General features: G+C 37.1%; 1 protein-coding gene across 2 annotated transcripts; it reads left to right on the top strand.

Moving 5' to 3' along the window:
• The first annotated feature begins 644 nt into the window (after window positions 1-644).
• On the top strand, window positions 645-22,637 carry LOC131149819 (uncharacterized). 2 transcript variants are annotated; one of them, XM_058100586.1, is made up of 9 exons: window positions 645-982; window positions 2,062-2,228; window positions 3,971-4,075; window positions 4,161-4,217; window positions 19,426-19,506; window positions 19,697-19,731; window positions 21,939-22,028; window positions 22,130-22,289; window positions 22,381-22,637. In XM_058100586.1, exons 1-9 carry the CDS (start codon window positions 814-816, stop codon window positions 22,495-22,497), a joined length of 981 nt encoding a protein of 326 aa, XP_057956569.1. In that variant the 5' UTR covers window positions 645-813; the 3' UTR covers window positions 22,498-22,637. The 2 variants fall into 2 exon arrangements, with proteins under 2 accessions (XP_057956569.1, XP_057956568.1); XM_058100585.1 differs by lacking the exon at window positions 19,697-19,731 and having other exon boundaries at window positions 21,889-22,028.
• Window positions 22,638-23,761: the final 1,124 nt, after the last annotated feature.

Raw genomic sequence — 23,761 nt, 5'->3', positions numbered from 1 at the left:
AGACTATAATATGCTAATTGTTAAATATATCTATTGTTGGTTTTTAGTTATTTTAAAAAAATTTGAAATATATTTCTATGATTATTAGTTGTTTATACAATATGTAGCCATAATACTTTAATATCTTGAATGAACTTTTGAGGATAAATCACTCATTTTAGACACAATTTTTTTATGAAGACTAAAATAAAAAAAAAGATCCTATGAATTTAAAATATAATTAAAATAAAAATATCCATAAAATTTCAAAAAAATTAAAATTTAAAAATAAGAGCTAGTTTAAACAATACTTTTAATTTGTGAGATTATTTTTAAAAAAATGAATTTTGAAATATAATATTTAAGTAAAATAATTATAATATTATAATATTATTATCTTCGTAAAATAATTAAAATGAATTCTGAAATATAATACTTAAGTAAAATAAATTATTATAATATTTTTTTAACATATAATTTATTTTGTACTATTATTATTTTAGATATATTATTAATAGTTATTTATTTTGAGGAGCAAAGTAAGTATTTATTCAATTAAAATTCTAATTTATTTATTTTTCAGCACATTATTAATTTTTATTTTCGAGTTTTAATTTTTATCTTCGTAAAAAATTATTTAGCACGAAACCCCTGCCCAGAAACTCAGACGATCTCATATTAAGGATAAATAAAATAGAAAGAGAATGATGGGTGGCAGTCGGAGAGTAGCCGTTCTCAACCTCCAATCGGGCTTCTTGAACCACCGCACTTCACGGAGGAAGATATTTTCCATTTCAGCTACAGAGCAGGTCCAGTCCAGTGTCCTCCCCTCCAATGGAGACCCTTCCAAGGGTTTTATGTTTCACCGCCCGTAGCAGTGTCAACTTCCCATTTCCCGCGCCGCAGCCTCTTCTTTTCCCTACAGTCGCTCCCATTCTTCGAACTCATAGACCCATTTCCATTGGACTCCACACTGTCTCCGTCTTGAGAAGTCCTCATCCAGGTGAGGTTGTTTATCTTTTCGCGCACGAAATTCTACGCCGCGTATGGAGCTTGAAATTTGGTTATTTGAACAAAATCCAATTTAATTCTACACAGTTTCGAAAAATTTCCTTGCTCCCGAACGCAATGTTGGTGGTCTTTAATATGTAGCTTCTCTTTGGAACTGATGGGTCTGCGTTAAATAGAGTGCTGAATAACTAGTCGAAATGGGTAATGGCTCTCGGAGTAGGTTCAGATCGCTTGCTATATCATCACTTCTCATTTCCACTATTTATCGCCATTGTATGAATGTTGATCCATAATCCACACTATGCACTTTCAGTCAAGTTTTAATGCACCCAACAGATGTTATAACTTATCGGTCTAATTGATCAAGCGTGAACTACATCAGTGTCCATGAACACAGACCCGTGATTTTGTTCATGATGGATTAGGGAATGGAAATGTACGTGCATTTGATCTAGCCTGCCTATTATAATCCAAGTCATTTACAGCCTCGGAAAGTTAACTATAAATTAGGCATTGCGATGGACTTAGCTACTCAAGAAAGTGATGAAGTACTTGAACTCATTTCCTGATTTAGTGTTCTTTGGTAGTCAATGACTTTATAGTGGAAGACAAGGGGATCTTCTGCTTAGAATATATGACTAGTGAAAATGTTGAACACCTAGACATGGGACATGGGTGCTATTGCTGGAAACATCAAAGTAGTAGAAAATTCTTCAAAAAACAGGTTACCCAACATGTGGATAAGCATCCTCAGACACATTTGCACCTGATCCGTGTAACATAGTCTAACGTGACTGCTCATGCTTCTGGTCCTAAGTAATTATCTCTCTGATTCAACTTTTACACCCTCTCCAACTCTTGCCATGACTATGTGAAATGTCCCCGCTTCAATAACATTCAAACATGCTTCCTTATTTAATGCTCTATTCTGGGCATAGGTTCTTGCAGTGATGATCATATTGTTGAGCCAATATCCTTTATTCTTTCATAAATGAACCACATGTGATTTCACTTCTTCTGAGTTAACTGTCGGCTGAACTTGTGTCTTTGTACTAATTCTCTTTTTTCCAGTGACTGAACCTGCAGGAGAAGAAATCCTACTGTCATTCTTTAAGGAGAGAGAATTAAATGGAGATTTCATATCAAAAGCTTTAGATATACTTTGGCGGAGAGAGGTTATGGAGTCTATCGATGTTGATGCTGACATGTCTGTTGATGCTCCTCAACGCACAGAAGAGGTATGATGACCCCTTTTAACTTAGTATACCAAATAGTTAATCTTATCCTCAGATGGGTTCCCAATTCTCATTTTCAGTAATCGGAATGATTCATACCATTGCCATTGCTATCTTCCACAGTGACTTGGTTAAAACTTTTGCATTCTGTTTGGTCTGCAAAACGGAATATGGTGGGAATGGAATAGCTTTTGCATAGGAATTTTGTAAAAAAAAAAAAAAAAAAACAATTGCAGTACCTTGTGCACAAGACTCCCACACTATACTGGGGTTTGGGGAGGGCAAGAAGTATGCAACCTTACCTCCACATTTGGAGAGGTTATTTCTGTGATCTGATTCTGTGAAGGGGTTTGGGTGCAACACCCTTGCAAGAAACTCTGTAAAAAGGCAGTCGTACTCTAAGATAGATAATCATGCAAAAGTTGTTGCTCCCATAGTGAAATTTAGGAATCCCAATTCATAGTCTATTATGTATTAGTTGGAATAGCACCAACTTTTCGGTGGTCATTTTCTTTGGAATAGCATTGACTTTATTCTAAACTATTATACTCCCACATAATAATTATTCTATTCCTACTACATTCCAGTTTGTGAACCAAACATAATGTCAGTATTATGGCTGGATTTGAAATCACATAATGCATGGAATAATAGAAATAAATGCAATTGTCATCCAAATTGACTAGTGTCAAACTTGGATGATGCTCACATTAACCACTTTTAGTATAAATAGTAGCATTTTTGTCTTTGTAAGCAATGGAAAATTCAAACTACCATAAAAACAATATGAAAGGTTTCATTTGGGTTAGCAGATGTGAGGAGGGGAATGTGTCTTTTATAGTTTTATTTTAGTTGTTGTGCTACTTAAACAATTGTGAGTGCAGAGGAATTTTTATGAATTACAGGAGGCAGAATGCCTGTATCAGCTTCTGGAGCATGGGTAGCATATAGCAGCGTGCTATTAATGCCCAATGTTTTAAAAGGCAGAGTTGAGGCTTGCCTCAAGAGAAAGCATGCCTAAAACACCCTGAAGCATGGCCTAAAATACTAATTCTCAAAAGGCAAACACATAATACAAAGTAAGGCTTACATATTTTGCACCTTTTGTGTTTCTTTTGGTTGAGGCTTACGCATTTTTAGTTTGTTCAGTTCAAGTCAAGTTTGGTTTTAAACTAGGCTGGAAAATTTTATCATATGCATGTAAGAAAGGACGAAGGAATGCTTTAATCTGAGTGAATTGCTAAAGTTCTTGAACCTAAACATTTACAAAACAGTTGAAAGTTGCATTTTGGATCATGAACACAATTTGAACTTTGTTATGTTATGATTATCTCTTTGGCTGTTGGCATGGTTTACTTAAATAATTTTAAGTTTATATGCTTAAAATGATCAAAATTAATGTACTGATATATTTTCCCCAAAGTTTATTTCTAATTTTCCTATTTTCTATTTTTCAATATATATGTAATTTATTTATAGAAAATGAAATTCCTAAAAGAATTACGCCTTAAAACCTTGAGGCTTGCACCTTGTTACACGAGGGTTAAAACACCTCGTGTTGCACCTTCACCCTTTAATATTGTTGGCATCTTTAGAGCAAAATATTAGGATTTTAAGATAGGTCTAAAAATTATACATGCTACCCAATGTCTTGACTATGCTTCCTAAAAAAATCATATATTTATTTATTATTAATTGTTAACATTTTTTTCTTATACTATTTGTAATGCTCTTAATATTTATAGGTGGTAGAGAGGCAATATGATGGTGGATTCTTGAAATTGAAAAAAACTCATGAATGGGTATTAGGCGATAATTCTGCACCAATCAATAGAAAAGCTATCACTAAGGTACACATTTCATACTGGTTCTCTTAAGGATTATAACAAATAATGTCCTCAAGAGAAACTTTTAACTGGATTATTACTCATGCAGGCACTGCAGGATGACAGTGAAAGACGGAAGAGACTGAACCTTCTAAAATATGAAGCTGTGTGATACTATACTTAATTCAGTGCATTTATTTGCTCCGTCTATTTCCTTTATTTGCTTTTCTCCTTGTCTATCTTAGTAATTGAACCAGTCAGGCTACTCTGTTATAAAGCAAGCTTTGCCTGGAACACAAAATTTTTTCTGTTTTAGTTTAATTTTATGCTTTTATGCAACCTCCTATAGAAAATTTGTTGTTGGCTTGCAAAAACTTTACTTGAAATGTTAAAACTTTATTGCTGTCACTGCTGTGTTGCTGAAAACTATGTTTTTTTTCCCCCTATATATATATAATTTTTTTTTTGGGGTGGGGGGATTACTTTTCAACGTAGCTTTCCATCCATTCAAATTTTATTTTTAAATTTTAAAAATTGTCCTAAATTTTTGTTATATTCACTTCATTGGAATACCATATATATTAAGTATTAACTTAGTTTAATTATATAATTGTTCTTGAACTTCTGTATTATGAATTTTATGCTTCAGAACTAGTTCCAAAATCAATAGCTTAAGAATTGAAGTTACCTTCTTTTATTTATAGAAGATTTAAGCGGTTAAGTAAGAAAAAGATTTGAGTCTAGTTCTGAAGAATAAGGTGTTCGTCATTTGAACTTGAAGAGGGCAGCCTAGTGCTGGCTGAGCCAGGGTAAGTGACTTGAGAAGCCTTATTTGGGTGGGGATACTGTGGTTTCTGGAATACCCGGTAATTTACAACCACACCCTCTGTTAGAAAAACTATTTATATTTATTCATGCATACATAAATGGTGTGTGCGTGCGCGTATTCATCATTTGATGGCATCACTCAAAAAGCATCTTCTATAGTCACTTCTAGACCAAATGTTATAATTTGGAGGAGTTTCATGGTTTCAACTAACATTATGGTGGCTTTCCTTTTCCTTGCATTCCTAAGAAGCAATGATACAGTTGAAGGGGCGGTAAATGTTTATTGGAAGAACCAACACATAATTGTTGTTCTTCTAGTGGTTAGATTTGTCTACAAAATGAGCTTCTCATGCACTTTTTCATTTTGTTGTTCCATTTCTTGTTAGTGATGTGCAGTTAATCCCTGAAGCTTTGCCCGATTATACTTTGATTCCTCATGTTTTAAATTTGGCCGATGTTTTAAAAGGCTCAATCAAGGCTCGCCTCAAGGCCAGCTGTGCCTAAAACGCCTTGAGACTCAATCTAAAGTACCAAATTCAAAAGGGCTAACACATTACACATTGATGCTTACGCATTTGTACAAAAGGCATGTCTTTTGCGCCTTTTGAGTTGAGGCTTACGCATATTCAGTGTGTGATTCTCAAGTTAGAGTTGGCTAGAATATGTTAACTACAGGTTTATATAGGGGCTGACCAGTATTCGGTGAAAATCGAGTTCACTGACTGAACCGAAGAAGTTCAATTAAGATTTGAATTTCAATCGGTTCAATTTAATTTTTTGTAAAATTTCGGTGTTCAGTGATCGGTTTAGTTTAAGAGAAGTTTTTTTTCGGTTAACTGAATTAACTGACCAAATGTGTATATATATTAACATAGAAATTATAAATATATATGAATATAATATATTAATTTATATCATATATAAATATACATGTAAATTTGAAATGTATCATAATTTTGATTAATTTTATTTATGTCAAATAAAATTTGGTCAGGTGAAGGTTCAGTTATATCCTTTAATTCGATTTGGTTCGGTTAAGGGATATGGTTAACCAAAATTTTTCGGTGAATTCGGTTAATTAGCTTAATTCACTATTTCAACTGATTGCACAACCCTTTATAAAAGGAATGTCATAATATGAGTTTATTACTAAAACTCTTGAACCTCAACCCTTCCAAAATAATTGAGAGTTGTATATTATATCATTAAAAATAGTTTGAAATTTATAATAGTATAGCTATCTCTTGTCTTGATTTGCATCATGAACTCAAATTTGCAATTTTTGAATGGTCATATGTAGCTTGGAAAGCATATTTAATTTTTTTTATGTTATATTTATATTTATATATATTTTTATTTTAAAAATATATATAATTTATTTACATATTTTTATCTAAAATGAAATTCTCAAAAGGCTTACGCCTCAACACCTTAAGGGTTACGCCTCGCCTAGTAAGGGTTAAAATGCCTCGTGTTAAGGGTTGACAGTGTAACCTCGGTTAAATGGGGAGGACAGATGTCTTTACTTGCCCTCGCTAGGGATTTTTATACTGGATGTTGAATAACTCGGATGATGGCTTGTGTAGTTGTCTTGTTGATTGAATATAACAACTAGTTCCACATGTCATTGAGTATGAAGGTTGCTTGTCTTCATGAATTCATTATTGTTGGAATTGATATTTCATACCTATGATGGCTTTCGAAAACCTCTTGAGTGTTAATGACGGTCGGATTGAACGTGTAGTTATTGACTAATTCTGTCGAGGGTGAGCTTCGACGAGTGCCGCGCGGTCTGTTAATTGGGTTTAAATTGGCGGTTCGTGACAGTTGGTATCAAAGCATGGTTTGCGTGAGCTCGGTGGGCGTGAGCACTATGAGTTGGAAAATGAGAATTTAAAATTTGTAAAACAGAACAATGTGGAGGCATTTAAGGCAAGGGATGACTCAAAAGAAAGGCGTGCCAATAGAATTTGAGGCCGCCAAAGAGAAAATTGATTTTGAAAATAGAATTGTGGAACTTGAGTAAGTCACTCCATGTATGAAAATCCTTGGTATGGAGTAGTTGGAAGCCTCAAGAATAGGTTGAAATACATTGAGGGCATGATGTCATCTCCCATCTCATGAAGGAGAAAGACAAACAGAGCTTTCGGTATTCGAAAGGAGGATTGAGCTGTCGGAACCTTATCGAGGGCGTGATGCCATCCATCATCCCAAGGGGTAGTGCCAATAGAGCTTGAGGCCTAGAACTTTCTACAGGAAGCAGACCAATAGAGCTTGAGGTTTGCCAGAGAATATTGAGTTATTGGAAGCCTTAAGTAGGCTGAAACAAATCGAGGGTGTGATGCCATTCATTGTCCTAAAGGGTAGAGCCAATAGAGCTTGAGGTCTGTCAGAGAATATTGAGCTGTCGGAAGCCTTGAATAGGCTGAAAGACATCGAGGTCGGATGCAATCCAGAATCCCATGGGTTTGTGCCAATAGAGCTTGAGGCCACCCTACGGAAGTTAATTGAGATCGTTGCTATTGCGCGTACAGAGGATAGGAAAAGAATCCATGACAATTTGATGGGTAAGTGAGCAAAGGACTTCTAGTAAGACTACAGAGAGAAGGTAATGGTTCACACCAATCACCCAGGAAAGTAGGCAAGGTCCCACGCAAAAGTGCAAAAGGGAAGGCAATGTGAACGCTTCACGCTCTACAAGTCAACATGGTAGAGAAAGGGTAATGGTTCACACCAAGCGCCCAGGAAAGCAGGTTGGGTGTCACACCAAGCTCAAAAGGGTTGGCAGGGTAAGTGATGCATGCTTCGGTTGGTATGGCCGAGATAGGATAATGGTTTCTGCCAAGTACCTAGGAAAGTAGACAGGGTGACATGCCAAAAAGCGCGAAAAGGGGTAGGCAGGGTGACGCTGCACGCTCTGACCAAGTTAAGATAGATAATTGCAAGCCTTTGACGACTTGAGCGATGCTACAATGAGAGTTTCGGTAGATTTCAATACCCAAAAGACAACCAATTGGAATGGATGAGTCATTGATCTTTTCGGTTCTTTATCTGTTAGTTGCCGTAGTTATCTCACATTGCCGATGAGTTGTATACTTTTTAAGATCCTTACCTGTTAGTTGTTGTCGTTATCCTACATAGTCGATGAGTTGTACCCTCTTTTTAGCTCTTTACCAGTCAGTAGTCGTAGTTAACTCACACAGTGGATGAGTTGTTTATCTCTTCAACTCTTTGCAAGTCAGTAGTCATCGTAATCTCACACAGTGGATGAATCTGTGTCCCTTTTCTGCTCTTTACAAGTGAGTATTCATGGTTCCCTTATACCAAGGATGAGTCATATAGAGTAGATACTAAATATGTAGAGTATAACTTGGTAGACATGTAGTCAATGACGAAGGTCATCAATAGCAAGAGTGTGAAGTCTTTTTACAAATACATCGACGAGGTCGTTGATAGAGTGAGTGGGGGAGAATGTTAGGGGTTGACAGTGTGACCTCGGTTAAATGGGGAGGAGAGATGTCTTCACTTGCCCTCGCCAGGGATTTTTATACTGAATGTTGAATAATTCAGATGATAGCTTGTGTGGTTGTCTTGTTGATTGAATATAACAACTAGTTCCACATGTCATTAAGTATGAAGGTCGTTTGTCTTCATGAATTCATTATTGTTGGAACTGATATTTCATAGCTATGATGGCTTTTGAAAACCTCTCGAGTGTTCATGATAGTCGGATTGAACGTGTAGTTATTGGTTGACTCTGTCGAGGGTTAGCCTCGACAAGTGCCGCGCGGCCTGTTAATTGGGTTTAAATTGGCAGTCCGTGACGCCTCGCCTTACTCCTTTGCCTTTTAAAACATTGATTTTGACTTTTAACTCTCTCAATTTGCTCCTAAGTGCATTGCCATCCTTGACCATCATAATGGCAAGCATTAGCCTATGCGACAAGCATGTGACTAGATCCCTACAAAATACATTTTTTTCACCCTTGGAGCTGCGAAAAAAAAAAAAAAGACTTATCTAAACTCCCTGCTCATAATCCAGGCCAAGAGAATGGAAGTGAGGTCGAGACTCAGGGAGAGAATAGTGGATTTGGAGGTGGTGTGATTTTTTTTGAGCTTAGAGTGGCAAAAAAATAATTTATAGGACTTGGGTCATGTGGGCTAACAACTATAGCTAATTTTGATGGTCAAGGATGACATTTCAACTTTTTTGTTAGTTGAGGAAAAGTTATATGCAAAAATTAGAACATCAATTGAAGTGCAATTGGGTGACCTTGGACTAGCTATGCAATTTACCGTTCTTGTTAATGTTGCCTTTCAAAAATGTTCCTCAAGAAATTTGTTTATGTTAAGCAATCAATGGCTTGAAGCAAACTTAGGATATCTGTTAAAGCTTGATATACATTGTTCGCCCACAACTTAACACACCTTAATCTTTTAGGTAAAGTGGTTGCTTAACATGGTATCACAGCAGCCTGCGTCTATTGTATGGTTGTTAAAAATTGGCTCGTTCTTGTAATGGGTGTTTTTTATCGTGTGTGGAAGCTTGGTATACGTTGTTCGCCCACAAACTAACATCTTAAGCTTTTAGGTGAAGTGGTTATTTAAATCGGTATCACAGCAATCAGCCACCCATGGCTATTACATGGTTGTTGAGAATTAAAATTTATTGCATTTAATGGGTGTTCTTTGTTGTTTGTTTTTCTCTTCATGTGCAACTAGGCTGCCTCTAATCCAACCGTCATCTCTGCAGAAATTCCTCTAGCAGAAAATTTCAATAACCACTCCTACCTCTTAGTTGAGCCTATGGCCCCATTCTAGATAAACCGAACCGCCCATTCTCCCCCCGCCCCCCACCAACCTTGACCTCCTTCCCCTATCCCCGACCACAAACAATCTTACAGAGCCTTCTAGACCGGCTGTCTCGAAAACCTACTCCAAAATTTCAAATTCTAACCTAGAAACCAAGAAATCTCCCTTCAAAACCCTGATCCCAAAAGGAGCGGGAAAAAAGGAAGACCTCCCAAAAACCAAGTGTAGCTTGGAAGAAAAGAAACTTCTCCCTCTTGCCGATGGCTTGGATTGTCCCCCTAAACATCAGGGGACTTGATGACCTCTACAAGCAAAAGGAAATTAGAAAATTTATCTCCTCACTCTCCCTTCAAATGACTAGTCTATGTGAGACAAGACAAAGAAAATCAACTTCACCAACATTGACAACAAAATTCACAAAAGTTGAACAGTCCTGCCTATAGAAATCCCTAGTATCTTCATGTATCTTGAGTAAATTAGGGAAGTATATAAATGTAGAAGATTGTATATTATTGAGAGTGATTCTGTTAGGAGATTGTTTCCATATTTAGACCTTCCAATTGTATTATAAATATTGTATATTGGTCTGTACAAAATTATCCAAGAAATACAAAAATTCCATTCTATTTTCATGGTATTAGAGCTAGGGTTTCTAAACCTTAGCTAGCAATGGCCGACGGCGTCGTCAACAGAAGAGGGTCGAGCTCCTCTGAAATTCTCGATGGCGACTCTAAAGCCACCTCCATCATGGGTTCGAATGGGCTAGAAAACTCGGCCTTTCCACTCTCGGTGGAGAGATTGGACAAAAAAAATTTCCATGAGTGGGCTTAGTCCATCAAACTTGTGATTGAAGGCAAAAGGAGGTGAGGATACTTTACCGGCGAAAGGAAGAAGATCGCCTCAACTGACGTTGTAGCTCTGCAAAAATGGAAGTTCGAGAATTCCATGGTGACTACGTGGCTTGTAAACACGATGAAGCCTTCAATCGGAAAAATTTATCTGTTCTTACCAATGGCGAAGGATGTCTGGGATGTTGCTTGCGAGACGTACTCCAATGTCGAGAGCTACTCTGAGATCTTCGAGATAAAGACTCGATTGTGGCAGATGAGTCAAGGTGAGAGAGATGTCACCGATTACTTCATGGAGATGACACACCTCTGGTAGGAGCTGGACCTGAGCGTCGAGGAAGAGTGGGAATGCTCTGGCGACAGTACCCGCTACAAGAGGCGACTCGAGAATGAACAAGTCTTCGAGTTCTTGGCCGGCCTCAACTGTGACCTGGACGATGTGCTAGGAAGGATCCTCGGCCGACGCCCCCTACCTTCGACTCGAGAAGTCTTCGCAGAGGTGAGGCGTGAGGAAAGCTTTCGTAACGTGATGTCGAAAGCACTGATCGGACAAATTGGGCCTAAAATATCGGCCCTAACCCCGAAAAATAATGGGCTTGAAATATTAGCCCTAATCTCGAAAGTTCCTGCAGGCTCTGGGCGAAAGACGCATAAAGGGAGACTTTGGTGCGAGCACTGTCGCAAGCCAGGCCATTCAAAAGATACTTGCTGGGAAATACATAGAAAGCCTACAGATTGGGAGTCGAGACAAAATCAAAAAAATCATGGCTATTAGGCTACTATTGATAATTCAGCTGAGAAATCACAATGCGAGAAAAATAACAATACCACTCCAAGTGGCGCATTCAGTCCAGAGCAGTTGGAACAACTATATAAAATGTTCTCTTCCATTCAAGCATCTGGTCAGTCTTCCACTGGTTCTTTAGCGCACCGAGGTAATTTTTTGTCAGCCTTAAATACTGTATCCCATTACAAATCACCATGGATAATTGACTCGAGTGCCTCTGATCATATGACTGATTCTTATCATTTGTTCTCATCCTATTCACCATGTGCTGGAAATTTGAAAGTTAAAATTGCAGATGGATCACTCTCATTTGTTGTAGGCAAAGGAAGTATTTGAATATCTGATTCTATAACTTTAAAATTTATCTTACATGTCCCTAAGTTGTCTTGCAATTTGTTATCCATTAGGCAGTTAACAAAAGATTCCAATTGCTTTGCTAAATTTCGTTTCCTCTCATTGTGTTTTCCAGGACCTATCATCGGGGAAGATGATTGGCAGTGTTAAGGCGTGTAAGGGACTCTACTACTTTGAAGAGGCAAACATGAGTGAACAATGTAAAACTGTTTTTTGTGATTCTGCATCTATTTCTAGAGATAGTGAGATTTTGTTATGGCATTCTAGGATGGGTCATCCAAATTTTCAATATTTAAGACGTTTATTACCTTCCATTCGTTCAAATAAAACATGTTCTAATTTTCAATGTGAGATTTGTGAACTTGCAAAACACCAACGTAATTCATTTCCAAAGTCCACATACAAACCATCCAACCCGTTTACTATGATTCACAGTGATTTATAGGGGCCCTCACACTCTCTTAATCGCACTCATACAAAATGATTTGTTACTTTTATTGATGATCATACTCGTATTTGTTGGGTTTACTTGTTGAAAGATAAAACTGAAGTCCGATCTATTTTTGTTAGTTTCCACTCCATGATTCAAACACAATTCTAAACTCATATTCAAATTTTACATAGTGATAATGGTACGGAATATTTCAATGATATCTTGGGACATTATCTTCAAGAAAATGGAATTGTTAATCAAAGTTCCTGTGTGGATACCCCTCAACAAAATGGGGTTGCTGAACGTAAAAATAGGCAAATTCTTGAAGTAGCTCGAGCATTGATGTTCACTACAAATATGAAAAAATATTTTTGGGGCGATGCCATTTTAACAGCCACACATCTCATTAATCGAATGCTTCGTCGGGTTCTTTCTTTTGCCACTCCTCTCCAGAAATTGCAGGAATGTTTTCCCAATTCTCGGCTCAACTCCAATCTCTCTTTGAAAATCTTTGGATGTACTACATTTGTTCATATTCATGCTCACAATCGGGATAAAATGGAACCTCGTGCCATTAAGTGCGTTTTTATTAGTTACTCTCCTACTCAAAAAGGTTACAAATGTTATGACCCTGTAACAAAAAAATTGTTAGCCTTGATGTCACGTTCTTTGAAACCACTCCTTATTTTTAAAAGCCCTCTCTTCGGGGGGAGAAGTGGAGTGAAGATCAGTTATTTGATTTCTCTACTGCTGATTCTGTGCCATCTACTGAGTCTCCCATTGCATCATTTCCTGACCTGTCCTGTGCAATCAATCACTTAAATTTAGGGGGAGATACAGAAAAACAAAATAATAAGGAAATACTTGTTTACTCAAGAAAGCCAAAAATAAAGTACAAGGAGAATCTCATACCTGAGGCACCAAGAGAGTTGGAATCATGAGTCCACGCCCAGTCCCAGTTAGGTAACAGATGGCCATAAGCTTCCTTCTGATAAGTCTGCACCTAATGACATCAATCTACCCATTGCAGTCAGAAAACAAACTAGTCATGTACTCTATATCCTTGGTCAAAATACATGTCTTATTAAACTCTATCTACAGGGTATCATGCTTTTACCTCTAACCTTGACAAGATGAAAATTCCAAAAAATGTTCAGGAAGCCCTGGAAATTCCCGAATGGAGGGAAGCTGTCATGGAGGAAATTTGGGCTTTGGAAAAAAAATGGAACTTGGGATGTTATAAATTTGCCGAGAGGAAAGAAGCCAGTAGGCTCCAAATGGGTCTTCGCAGTGAAATATAGAGTTGATGGGATAGTTGAACGGTATAAAGCCCGACTTGTTGCAAAAGGGTTTACACAAACCTATGGCATTGGCTACATGGAGACATTTGCACCAATGGCAAAATTGAATACAGTTTGGGTCCTCTTGTCCTTGGCAGCTAACTTAGATTGGCCACTACAGCAACTCGACATTAAAAATGCATTTCTAAATGGCGAGTTAGAAGAAGAAGTTTACATGACGACACTACCAAGTTTCAGTAAGAAAGGTGAAGAAAACAGAGTATATAAACTCAAGAAGTCCTTGTATGGACTCAAGAATCTCCCAAAGCATGGTTTGACATATTTGCAAAAGTAATAAAGAACCAAGGATATTGACAAGGGCAATCAGATCACACTATGTTCTTCAACAGTCTGAAAGTGGTAAGAGAACAATTCTGATAGTGTATGTTGAAGATATAATCCTAATTGGAGATGATACAATGAAGATGGAAAGATTAAAGATAGTCCTAGCTACTGAGTTTGAAGTTAAAGACCTGGGAAAAATGTGGTATTTCTTGGGAATGGAAGTGGCTAGATTAAAAAAGGGTATTAGTGTCTCTCAGCGAAAGTATATCATTGATCTCCTAACTGAAACTGGCATGCTTGGATGCAAACCTAGTGAAACCTCGATTGAAGCAGTAAAAAGGGTCGAAGACTGCGGAATACCAGTTGAAAAGGAGAGGTATCAGAGATTGGTTGGTAAACTAATCTACCTATCACATACCAGACCTGATATTGTATTTGTGGTAAGTGTGGTAAGCCAACACATGCATTCACTGAAAAAGACTCACCTAGACGCTGTGTACAAGATCCTCAAGTACCTCAAGAGCTCTCCGCGAAAAGGACTCTTCTTCACGAAATGTGAAAGTAAGGAAGTAGAAATTTTTACAGATGCAGATTGGGCAGGATCAACGGAAGATAGAAAGTCTACCACCGGATATTGCACCTTCATATGGGGAAATTTGTTAACTTGGAGGAGCAAAAAACAGAATGTAGTGGCTCGAAGTAGTGCTGAATTTGAATTTAGAGCAGTTGCCCGAGGGATATGTGAAGGACCGTGGTTACGGAAACTCTTGGAAGAATTACAAATCTCGGTGAAATTCCCAATCAAACTCTATTATGACAACAAAGCAGCCATTAGTATCTCTCTATCCAGTTCAACATGATAGAACAAAGCATGTAGAAGTGGACCGACATTTTATCAAAGAGAAGGTTGAAGAAGGAACTATCTGTATGACTTATGTACCTACCAAGGAACAAACTGCAGATATCTTTACTAAAGGGTTAGCCCGACAGAGCTTTGATGATTTCATTTGCAAGTTGGATATGATCAATATCTATGATCCAACTTGAGGGGGAGTGTAGAAATCCCGAGCATCTTCGTGTATCTTGAGTAAATTAGGGAAGTATATAAATGTAGAATATTGTATATTATTGAGAGTGATTCTGTTAGGAGATTGTTTCCATATTTAGACCTTCCGATTGTATTATAAATATTGTATATTGGTCTGTACAAAATTATTCAAGAAATACAGAAATTCCATTCTGTTTTCACTGCCCAACTAGAGTGATGCAGCTCCTTTGGGAAGAATAGGGGTTGCCTAAAACTCCAGCATTTTGAACATCCTTGACTTCATTATGCATCCTCAAGCCATCCCCACAAAAAACCACCCTTCTTTCAACTCCTCCCTTTTGGCTTTCCTTTATCTATGCCTCCAATGACAATGCCTTGAGAAGGGATCTTTGGAACCACGTCCTCCCAACCTCATGGATGATCCTCAGTGACTTCAACTCCACAAGGGATGCCACTGCAGCAGGTCTGGAATCCAGGACCTCAATGACTTTCTTAATTCCATTGACTTCCCCTTCTCCGGCCCTTTATTCATCTGTTATAATAAAAGTTCCACAGATTTCATTGCTGGGAAACTTGATAGGGTCCTAAAACCAGGCCTTCAACGCCTCTTTTCCCTCCCTTTCAGTTGAATTCCCCTCCCTTGGTATCTTAGACCACTCATCCTCGCTCTCTAACCTTACCATTGACAAAAATCCTGGTGGCACCAACTTCCCTTTCAAATTCCTATCAAACACCCCAGCATTCTAGATGTTGTCAAAAAATCCTGGGCCAAGCCTTTCACTGGCACTCCAACCTATACCTTGTGCATGAGCTGAAGACCCTCAAGCATGATTTTAGAGCTTTTCACAAACAGCATAACTCCTCCATCAGTAGCAGAATCAGCACTGCCCATGGCAAGATGCTTCATGCCCATTTTCATCTTCTTTAGTCCCCTGCTGGCAGTATTTCTATCCACGAAGCTAGAGCAAGCCTTCAAGCCTGTATTGACCTTGTCAATGCTGAAGAGAGAATTCTGAATCAAAATTAAGAATCAACTGGTTCGTCCTTGGTGACAAAAAGAAGTTCTTTTCCCTTAAAGGCAAAGCAAGAAATTCGTTATCTCCTACACAAGGATGTCTGCAAGCTTAACTCCTTTGAGGAAACCAAGAAAGAACTTATTCATTACATTGGCACTGAGCACAAAGATATTTTCCACAATAGCCCATCTTTCCGACGTTCTCCTCTTCTCTTGGTGAGATGGTGACAAATCCCCTCCTTGCAAAGGAAGTGGACAATGATTAGATCAAAATGGCCCTTTTCTCCTTCCCTGATGGCAAATCTCCCAGCATTAGCCAAAATTTTCCAGGCCTGCTAGCCTATTGTTGGTACTGACTTCTCCAAAACTATCATCTCCTTCTTCAAAGATTCTAACCTCTTCAAGCAAACCAATTCCACCATCTTAATCCCATTGCTTGCTGCGATATCCTTTGCAAATGCATCACCAAAATTCATGCAGACGGGCTCCAGCCTTGCCTTTGCTTCGTTATCAATGGCAATCAAACTGCCTCATCAAAGGCACATCTGTTCAAGATAACATCCTCCTAGCTCAAGAGCTTCCCCACAAATACCATCTAAACTTATCCTCCCAGACTAGGCTTGAAGAATGACATTAGAAAAGCCTTCTACTTATAAGTTTGCATTTCATCCTTAACATTCTCCACTGCATAACAACACCCCCCCCCCCCCCCCCCCAAAAAAAAGACCAAAAATCTTCATTATTTGGATTAAAGCTCGCACCACCATCCGCGGCTTCTCCTTGTCTATAAATGATTCTCTTGAAGGTTTCTTTCTAGGAAAAAATGCCCGTGGCAAGGGAATCCTATTTCCCTTTACCTTTTTGTCATGGTCATGGAAGTCCTCACTAAAACCCTCCAAAGAGTCATCACTCATGGAACCCTAAAATACCGCCACGAGTGTAGAAAATGATCTTGCTAATCTTTGTTTGCCAGCATCGTTATGGAGGTGTGGTGTATTTTCAATTTTATGGGGGTTATGGACGGAACAGAATGCATGGATTTTCTCTGGAAAAAAAATTAATTTGGGAGTTGGTCTGGGATAAGATCCAGTTCTCAGCATCACTGTCGTATGTTGGTTTTGGTTTTTTATGAAGAAATAATTTCCAGGAGATTCAAAGAGATTGGAGGAACATGCCGGCTTGTTGCGTTTTTCTTATATCTGTAGGTTCTTGTTGTTTTTTCTGGTTTGTTCCAGATTTTCTTTGGGAGATTTCTCATTCTCCCTCTTGTAAGTTCTTTTCCCATTAATACAATTCTCTTTTTCTGTCCAAAAAAAATAAAAATAAAAAAAGGAGAAAGGAAGGCTCTCTCCCCTTCAAGCCCTTGGGCCTTCGTCATCACCAAAAGTTCCACTCTTGGGACACAGAAGTACCTATCATTGGCTGGAAGAACTCAATTACTCGAACAAATTCTTAGGAGCACCCAAGGTTGCTGGACCTCCACACTCATCCTTTCCAAAGCTGTCAGCTACCGGCATTGGACAAAAATTCAAGCCTTCCTCTGGAAAGGTAATGACTTGGAACACCTCAGGCCGCAAAGTTTCCTGGAACAATACTTGCAAGCCTCTAGGAGAAGAGAGCCTTGGCCTAAAGCTTGTCGAGAGTGTAACCAAGCCTCAATTTGCAAAATGGTACGAAAAAACTTTGCTTCCAAGCCTCAATTTGCAAATTCTCTGGGCAGTGAATCCTCCAGCCAAAAGCATCTGGATTAGCATCCAGCTTGGCAATGGTCCCAAACTCATTCTATGACAATTGACATCCAGACAGTCCCTTATGGAAAACCAGCATCCTCTGCTTACCTGCAGAGTTGGCTCTCACCAGCCTAAGTAGTAAACATTATTGGCCTAGGAGAAGCTCAGACTCCCTCTTGACCATCCAATAATAAATTCAAACTGTCTCTTTTGATCCAACTACTGAAGAAGCCCCTATCTAGAATATCAGCCCCTAATGACTTTCAGTTTTGCCTCAGCCTGGAACCTTTTGAGGAAGAAGCTTCTTGCAGCTTCTTGGTCACTATTTGGTTAAAAAATTTCATCCCTGAGCATGCTGCCACCTGGCTCCCCATTCTAAACCCCTGACCAACACTTAACAAACTTCTCGAATGGGGAATCACTCACTACAGCAACTGCCTCCTGTCCAGCTCAGCAAATGAGTCAAGGAATCACCTCTTCTTTGGCTGCCCTTACTCAAGCAGTACATCAAGGTCTACGCTACCCTCGATATTCAAAGATCAAATAGTGATTGGAACACTTCAGGAATTCAAGTAACATCTCATCCCAGGCCCAGGGAGCTCTTCTGATCGGCATCTATTCTCTAAATTTGGAGAAGCAGGGAATCCTAAGCTTCATGACAGAATCTCTTCAGACAGAATACAGGCTATTAATAATGTTCACTTTTATGTTAAAGCAAGAATGGACGCTGAGCCCCAACTCTATGTAATTGAAGGCCTGCCCTTCTGCCTTCCCCATTCTTGTATTTTTTCTTGATCTAAAAAATTCTTCTTGCCCTTTTCTGAAAAAAAGCACTACTCATTTTGCAGAACTTGGTTCTTGGCATGCATCTGGCTATTCTTGCACCAAATCTTAGCCATTTGAGCACTAGATCTTGTAGTTCTATTTACGAGTTGTAAGATTCACCCCACCTGTCTCCCCCTCTTCCCCTGGGGCAGTGCGCGTGCAAATAAATAAATAAGTAAATACATTTGATACACCCCTTTGGCCTTTGGCCTCTGTATTCTTATACTATGCATTTAGTGCATAAATAGGATTCCAATCTCAATGCAATATTGATCAGCTAAGGTGGCTTGCCCTGCCAATGACATCATAAGTCTACTCTCTGATTTACAATGTTCTAATGTTGAATTGTGTTGCTTCTACACTGAGGTGAACTTTTTGAGTTCTTCTTGTCATAGGAAAATGATGACTCAACAAACATTTAGCAATGAAAACATGAATCCATCAATATATGAAATCTGCTAATATGTGGTTCTTGAGCATAGTATGATTTTGGGGGCACAATGTCATCAAATATTGGTATTCAGGAGTTTTAGCAGGGAAGATTATTGGTTTGAGTTCTGTTAAAAGGACTTCCTTTCCGTTATTTATTTTGTCAAGCTTTCTTTCTGGCATGATAACCAATCCTATCAAGTGGGACTTAAGGCCTGGTTTTTGTTTTCTGTCCATCTTGGGTTTTGCAAACTGAAGGCTCATGTATTCAATTAAAAGTTGCCTCTTTATGTCACTGCATAACATTGTTCCTGAAGTAGATAGGGAGTAGCTTTATTTAGTTGCATTTTATGTGAAACTTCTGTAAATCACTGCCCTAAGGGTTCCTAGATCCAGTTATGGTTTTATTTTTGTTCATTAGTGGGCTCAACTAAAACACATATGTGACAACAATGCTGATATGGGTCTTGGCGATCAATATGGTGTTAGCATGCAAATGAGGTACTGGCAAAAGAAATGTTTAAAAGAGGATTCTGATGGTGATATTCATTTGTAATTTCCATCCTGCATTGCAGTCTATACCTGAAATTTGTTTTCAAGATGCATGGGAGGATGCTCATGTTTTATCCTTTATCTTGCAGCTCAAGAGGGAAATGCTACTCTTGTCTGTTGGTATTGGAACTGCTTGTAGTGGGTATTGTTTGTTAGCTTTATCAGTCCAGGTAAAAATTTAAAATTGGGGTGCCTTTGCGAAACAATCTGCACATGCACAACCTGCAACTGTTACATATATATATATATATATATATATATATCATAAATGATTTATTGTATACATAATACACATATTATGTTACAAGTAATCTCATGTGCTTGCAAAGAGCTGATCTGCTTTGCTCATTGGCTTTGAAGGCTGCCATCAGTTATGCAGTCGGAGTTTTCTTCAGGTCAGTTGATATATTTTTTCCTTGCGTCTCTTTAGTTTATATTACTTAGTTTATATTACTGAAGCAGTACTTAGCAATGTACCCAGCGGTGGGGTTTGGCTTAAAACAACTAATTCATAAATCATGACCTAACCACTTGGTTTTCTAATTATTTTATTTAAAAATGTTTAATGATTATCAAGAGTAATCCTTTCAGATTCTAAGCTCCAAGAAAAAGTTTGAAAAAATTCATATAAAACTGTCTTCTAAGAGGGAAAATGCGACGTGAAGTGAGAGAGAAAAAGAGGAGAGGACACTTAAAAATGTGGACAGTTATGAGTAGTTTTGAAGTTTGTTTAGTTTTATTATTGTATTACCTTTCTGACCTTTCATGCATAGTTTTGGAATTTAAGTAAGTTAATGTTGAAGATCTGTTTTTTTATAACCAAAATATAAACATTGAAAATCAAGTTCCCTTTCTTAGTAGTGCTGATATGCCTGACAGCGATTTTTCTTATTATGAACTGAATATTCTTGACATGTATATATATATATATATAATATATATGTATATATATTAAATTTGATAAAAGAACTTCTTTAAGGGAGGAAAAGAAGATACAAAATGGGATAAAATATCCTCCTATAAAAAAATGAAATAAAACATATAAAAACATATGGTAATAAGGTAGAGCCTTCCAATAATTAATCATTTTCTTAGTTGTTATTATCTACTGACCGGTAGAAATGTAGGGGGTGTTCGGCTTAAGTTATCCTCAATGCGCTTATGGAATTATTTTTGTGGCTATCTTTTGCCTCGAAATAGGATTAATATCTCATGAAAATATTTTTGTTTAGTTCAATTCATTAGGATTTCTAAAGACACAAGACTAAAGCATTTGGCATATTGTTTCAATAAGACTACCATAAATATCATTACTAGGGATGCAAATAGATTTGGGTTGGTGGTTATTCCACCTTGATCTGGGGCGGATTTGGCAGTTCCTAAATGTAGTAGGGGTAGTAGTTGGTATGAATTTTGTGATCCAAGGCAGATTTGGGGCAATAAGTGGGAAATGCATGTGTGTCTCATGTACATATACTTGGGTGTATATTATTTTCATTCAATTGTTCATAGCTTCTAAGTGTATTTGTTTTATTTTGTTTTATATTATTTTGCTAGAAAGATTATATTGTCTATAATTATATTAAAAATAAGATAATTTATGTTATTTTCATAATACAACGACATAGGAATTGTTCTCTTTTTGTTGTTTGCTTTTTTTTTTTTTTCAAAATTTTGTATGTTTTTATTTTGTTTTATTTTATTTATAGTTGGTGTGGTGGATTTGGATTCCTAGGAGGCGGATCACCTACTGAGGCAGTGATGATAACTAATGCCCCAAGGTAGATTCTGAGCAGTAGGTGAGGTGTTTATTCTTGGCGGGGTGGATTCGAGTTATGCCCCTCCAGCTCCAACTCTGCCCTGTTTATATCCCTATTGTTACCTATAATGATAGTAATGTTACATGCATTCTTGTAACATGCAATTGTTTATAAAATAATAATTTTTAATAATACCTTTTTTAATAATAATTTTAGTAGTAGTAGCCCTGCTACTACTACTACTACTACTACTACTGCCACTAATATTATTAATAGTAGTAAACAAGGAGCGACATAAGGCTTGGTTTGTTGTTGTTTGTAAAGAAGGAGCAAATTTTGTCCAGGAGCTTAGGACTCCCAAGAAGTTGAATTCCAAAATTTCCTAATGGAGAGGTGGATATTGAATACCCATGTGCAGGCAGCTTGCATTTTGAGAAATCCAAAGTGCCCTTGAGTTCTCAAACGAGACCATATTCTTAGGAATCCTACAGGATAAAGCCAAATGCCCGTAGGTAGTATTTTGGGAGCAAGGGTTTCAAGGCTTGGGTTTAGATTTGCATGGATTTGGAAGAAATTCAATGCAATTTTACATTATATTTTGTCAAAATCCACACAAATGCAAATCTAACGTCTGAATTACATACTTTCAAACACAGGGCTTGTGAATTTTTAAATGCTGCTGTAGGAGGTGGGGGATTTGGTGTGGCAACTCTACTCAATAGTGCTTGTAGAAATATGTATTTTTTAAAAGAAATAAAATACATTTTTTACATGCTAAACAAAGTATTTCAGTCTCACATGGTTTCTTTCTGTTATTTTAATCAATGTCATTTTCAATGCAGTTGCTTGTACCTCCTACTCTTGTACCAACATGCAGACAACCTATGCATGGAGACAGTTCCTCAGATTTTCAGGCAAAAGAAGTCAAAGAAGTGTGTCCAAAAGACAAAACTTCTTAGTTTTTGTGTGCGAACATGCTTGCCATGATCATTATTCAGTTGTTAGTTGATTCTACTTCTTTTCCTTTGTGCAGAATTGGAATAAGAAGTGAGGACCTGAGGGCTTTTTTAGAGAGATCAGTTAAGGGTAGCAGTCTAGCTCTTTCTTCCCCAAGGCTTGTGATCCCAGCAGCTATTTTTGGATTATGGATCCTGTCTCATCAGCATTTTGCCAGAGATTTCTTTGATTTCCAGGTAGTCCTGCTCTATAAATTTATACAAGGGGATATGCCAACTTCTGTTGAGTTATGCAACTAATTACTATACTGTTTTTCATTCTTCACAGCTTGTGCCAGCCATGATGGGGTTGTTTGCCTATAAAGCAGCTGCTTTGGTTCAAGTTTATAGGGACAATGAAGACCTAAAGTTCATTTTTGAAAATAGTGGGGACTCGAGTGACTGAAAAAAAACGTGTTTAGACCTCGACACACCCTCTATTTCAATGTGCTTGTCATTCAATCTTGTAGATAATGTTTCAAGGCAACAAACAATAGCAATGAAATAGAAAAAAAATTCAGGTTTAATAGTTGAAGAAGAAGAAAAGGACTAGTTAATATATATATATATATATACACATGAACCATGACCTAAAAAATAAAAAAAGACTGCAAGTTTTTCTCCATTATTCAAAGTTTGCTCCAAGAATGAAAATTTCTGATAATACTGTAAGACACTTACCCTGATAAATAACCAAGGAAAAAAAATAGTGAAAAATTCAATTTATTTTATTCAAACATTAACGGTGGAATAGGAAAATTTTTTTTTGTTGATCATATTATTTTTATAATTTAAAACTATTAATTATATTCATGAACTAAATTGGAAAGAACCATACGAATAAATCACACGCCTTTCTATATCACTCATTTGCTTCTTGTTTAACCCTTGTTTCATGTTAAATTCTCTATTAACTGTAATTAACACTCTCTTTGTATTGCACCTCATTGAACTATATTAGTAAAAATATTCCTTCTTAATGTCCAATTTTTAAAATTTGACTATTTAAAAATAGTAGGAAGGGCTGTAAAAGAATATTTTATAAGGATTAAGTATATACAATGATATATTCTGGATGCTTAATATTACAGTGAAATAATAATGAAATAGAAAAAAGCTATTATATCATGCAAGTTTTATAGTTGAAAGACCTAGTGCTTATATTCATATCCGAAAGAGAGATAACTTTAGGCACACTTTGTAGTATTAGTATACTGGAATCAATATGATTTCACCATGCATATGCTATATCAGACTGGAAATACTATGAGGGATATTTCATTTTAGATAACGAATCATATACTTGTACTTTAAACGATTTTGATCTAAAAGTTACTGATTTAATTCAAACTTTTCTAAAATCACTCATCCTATGTTTGGACGAGGCCTAGAATTTGGATTTTTGTGTAGATTTGAATAAAGTGTAACGCAACATTACATTGAATTTTGTCTTAATCTACCCAAATTCAAATCCAAGACCTGAAAACCATGTTTCCAAACATAGCATCAAGATCATTCACAATTTGAGAATGTGGTTGATTGTCTCAAATGTGATATGATTAGGCAATCTAACCTAATATTTGTTTTCTAGTTATAAATGTCAAATTCAATTAAAATATAAATGCATGATAGAATATAATTAATCTCAATGTACCAATCAACAGGTGTCA

The sequence above is a fragment of the Malania oleifera genome, chromosome 2 (assembly GCF_029873635.1).
Source record: "Malania oleifera isolate guangnan ecotype guangnan chromosome 2, ASM2987363v1, whole genome shotgun sequence".
In the NCBI taxonomy this organism is placed as follows: domain Eukaryota; kingdom Viridiplantae; phylum Streptophyta; class Magnoliopsida; order Santalales; family Ximeniaceae; genus Malania; species Malania oleifera.
The sequence above is the reverse complement of the archived record's forward strand: the minus strand, read 5'-3'. Positions and strand labels throughout refer to the sequence as shown.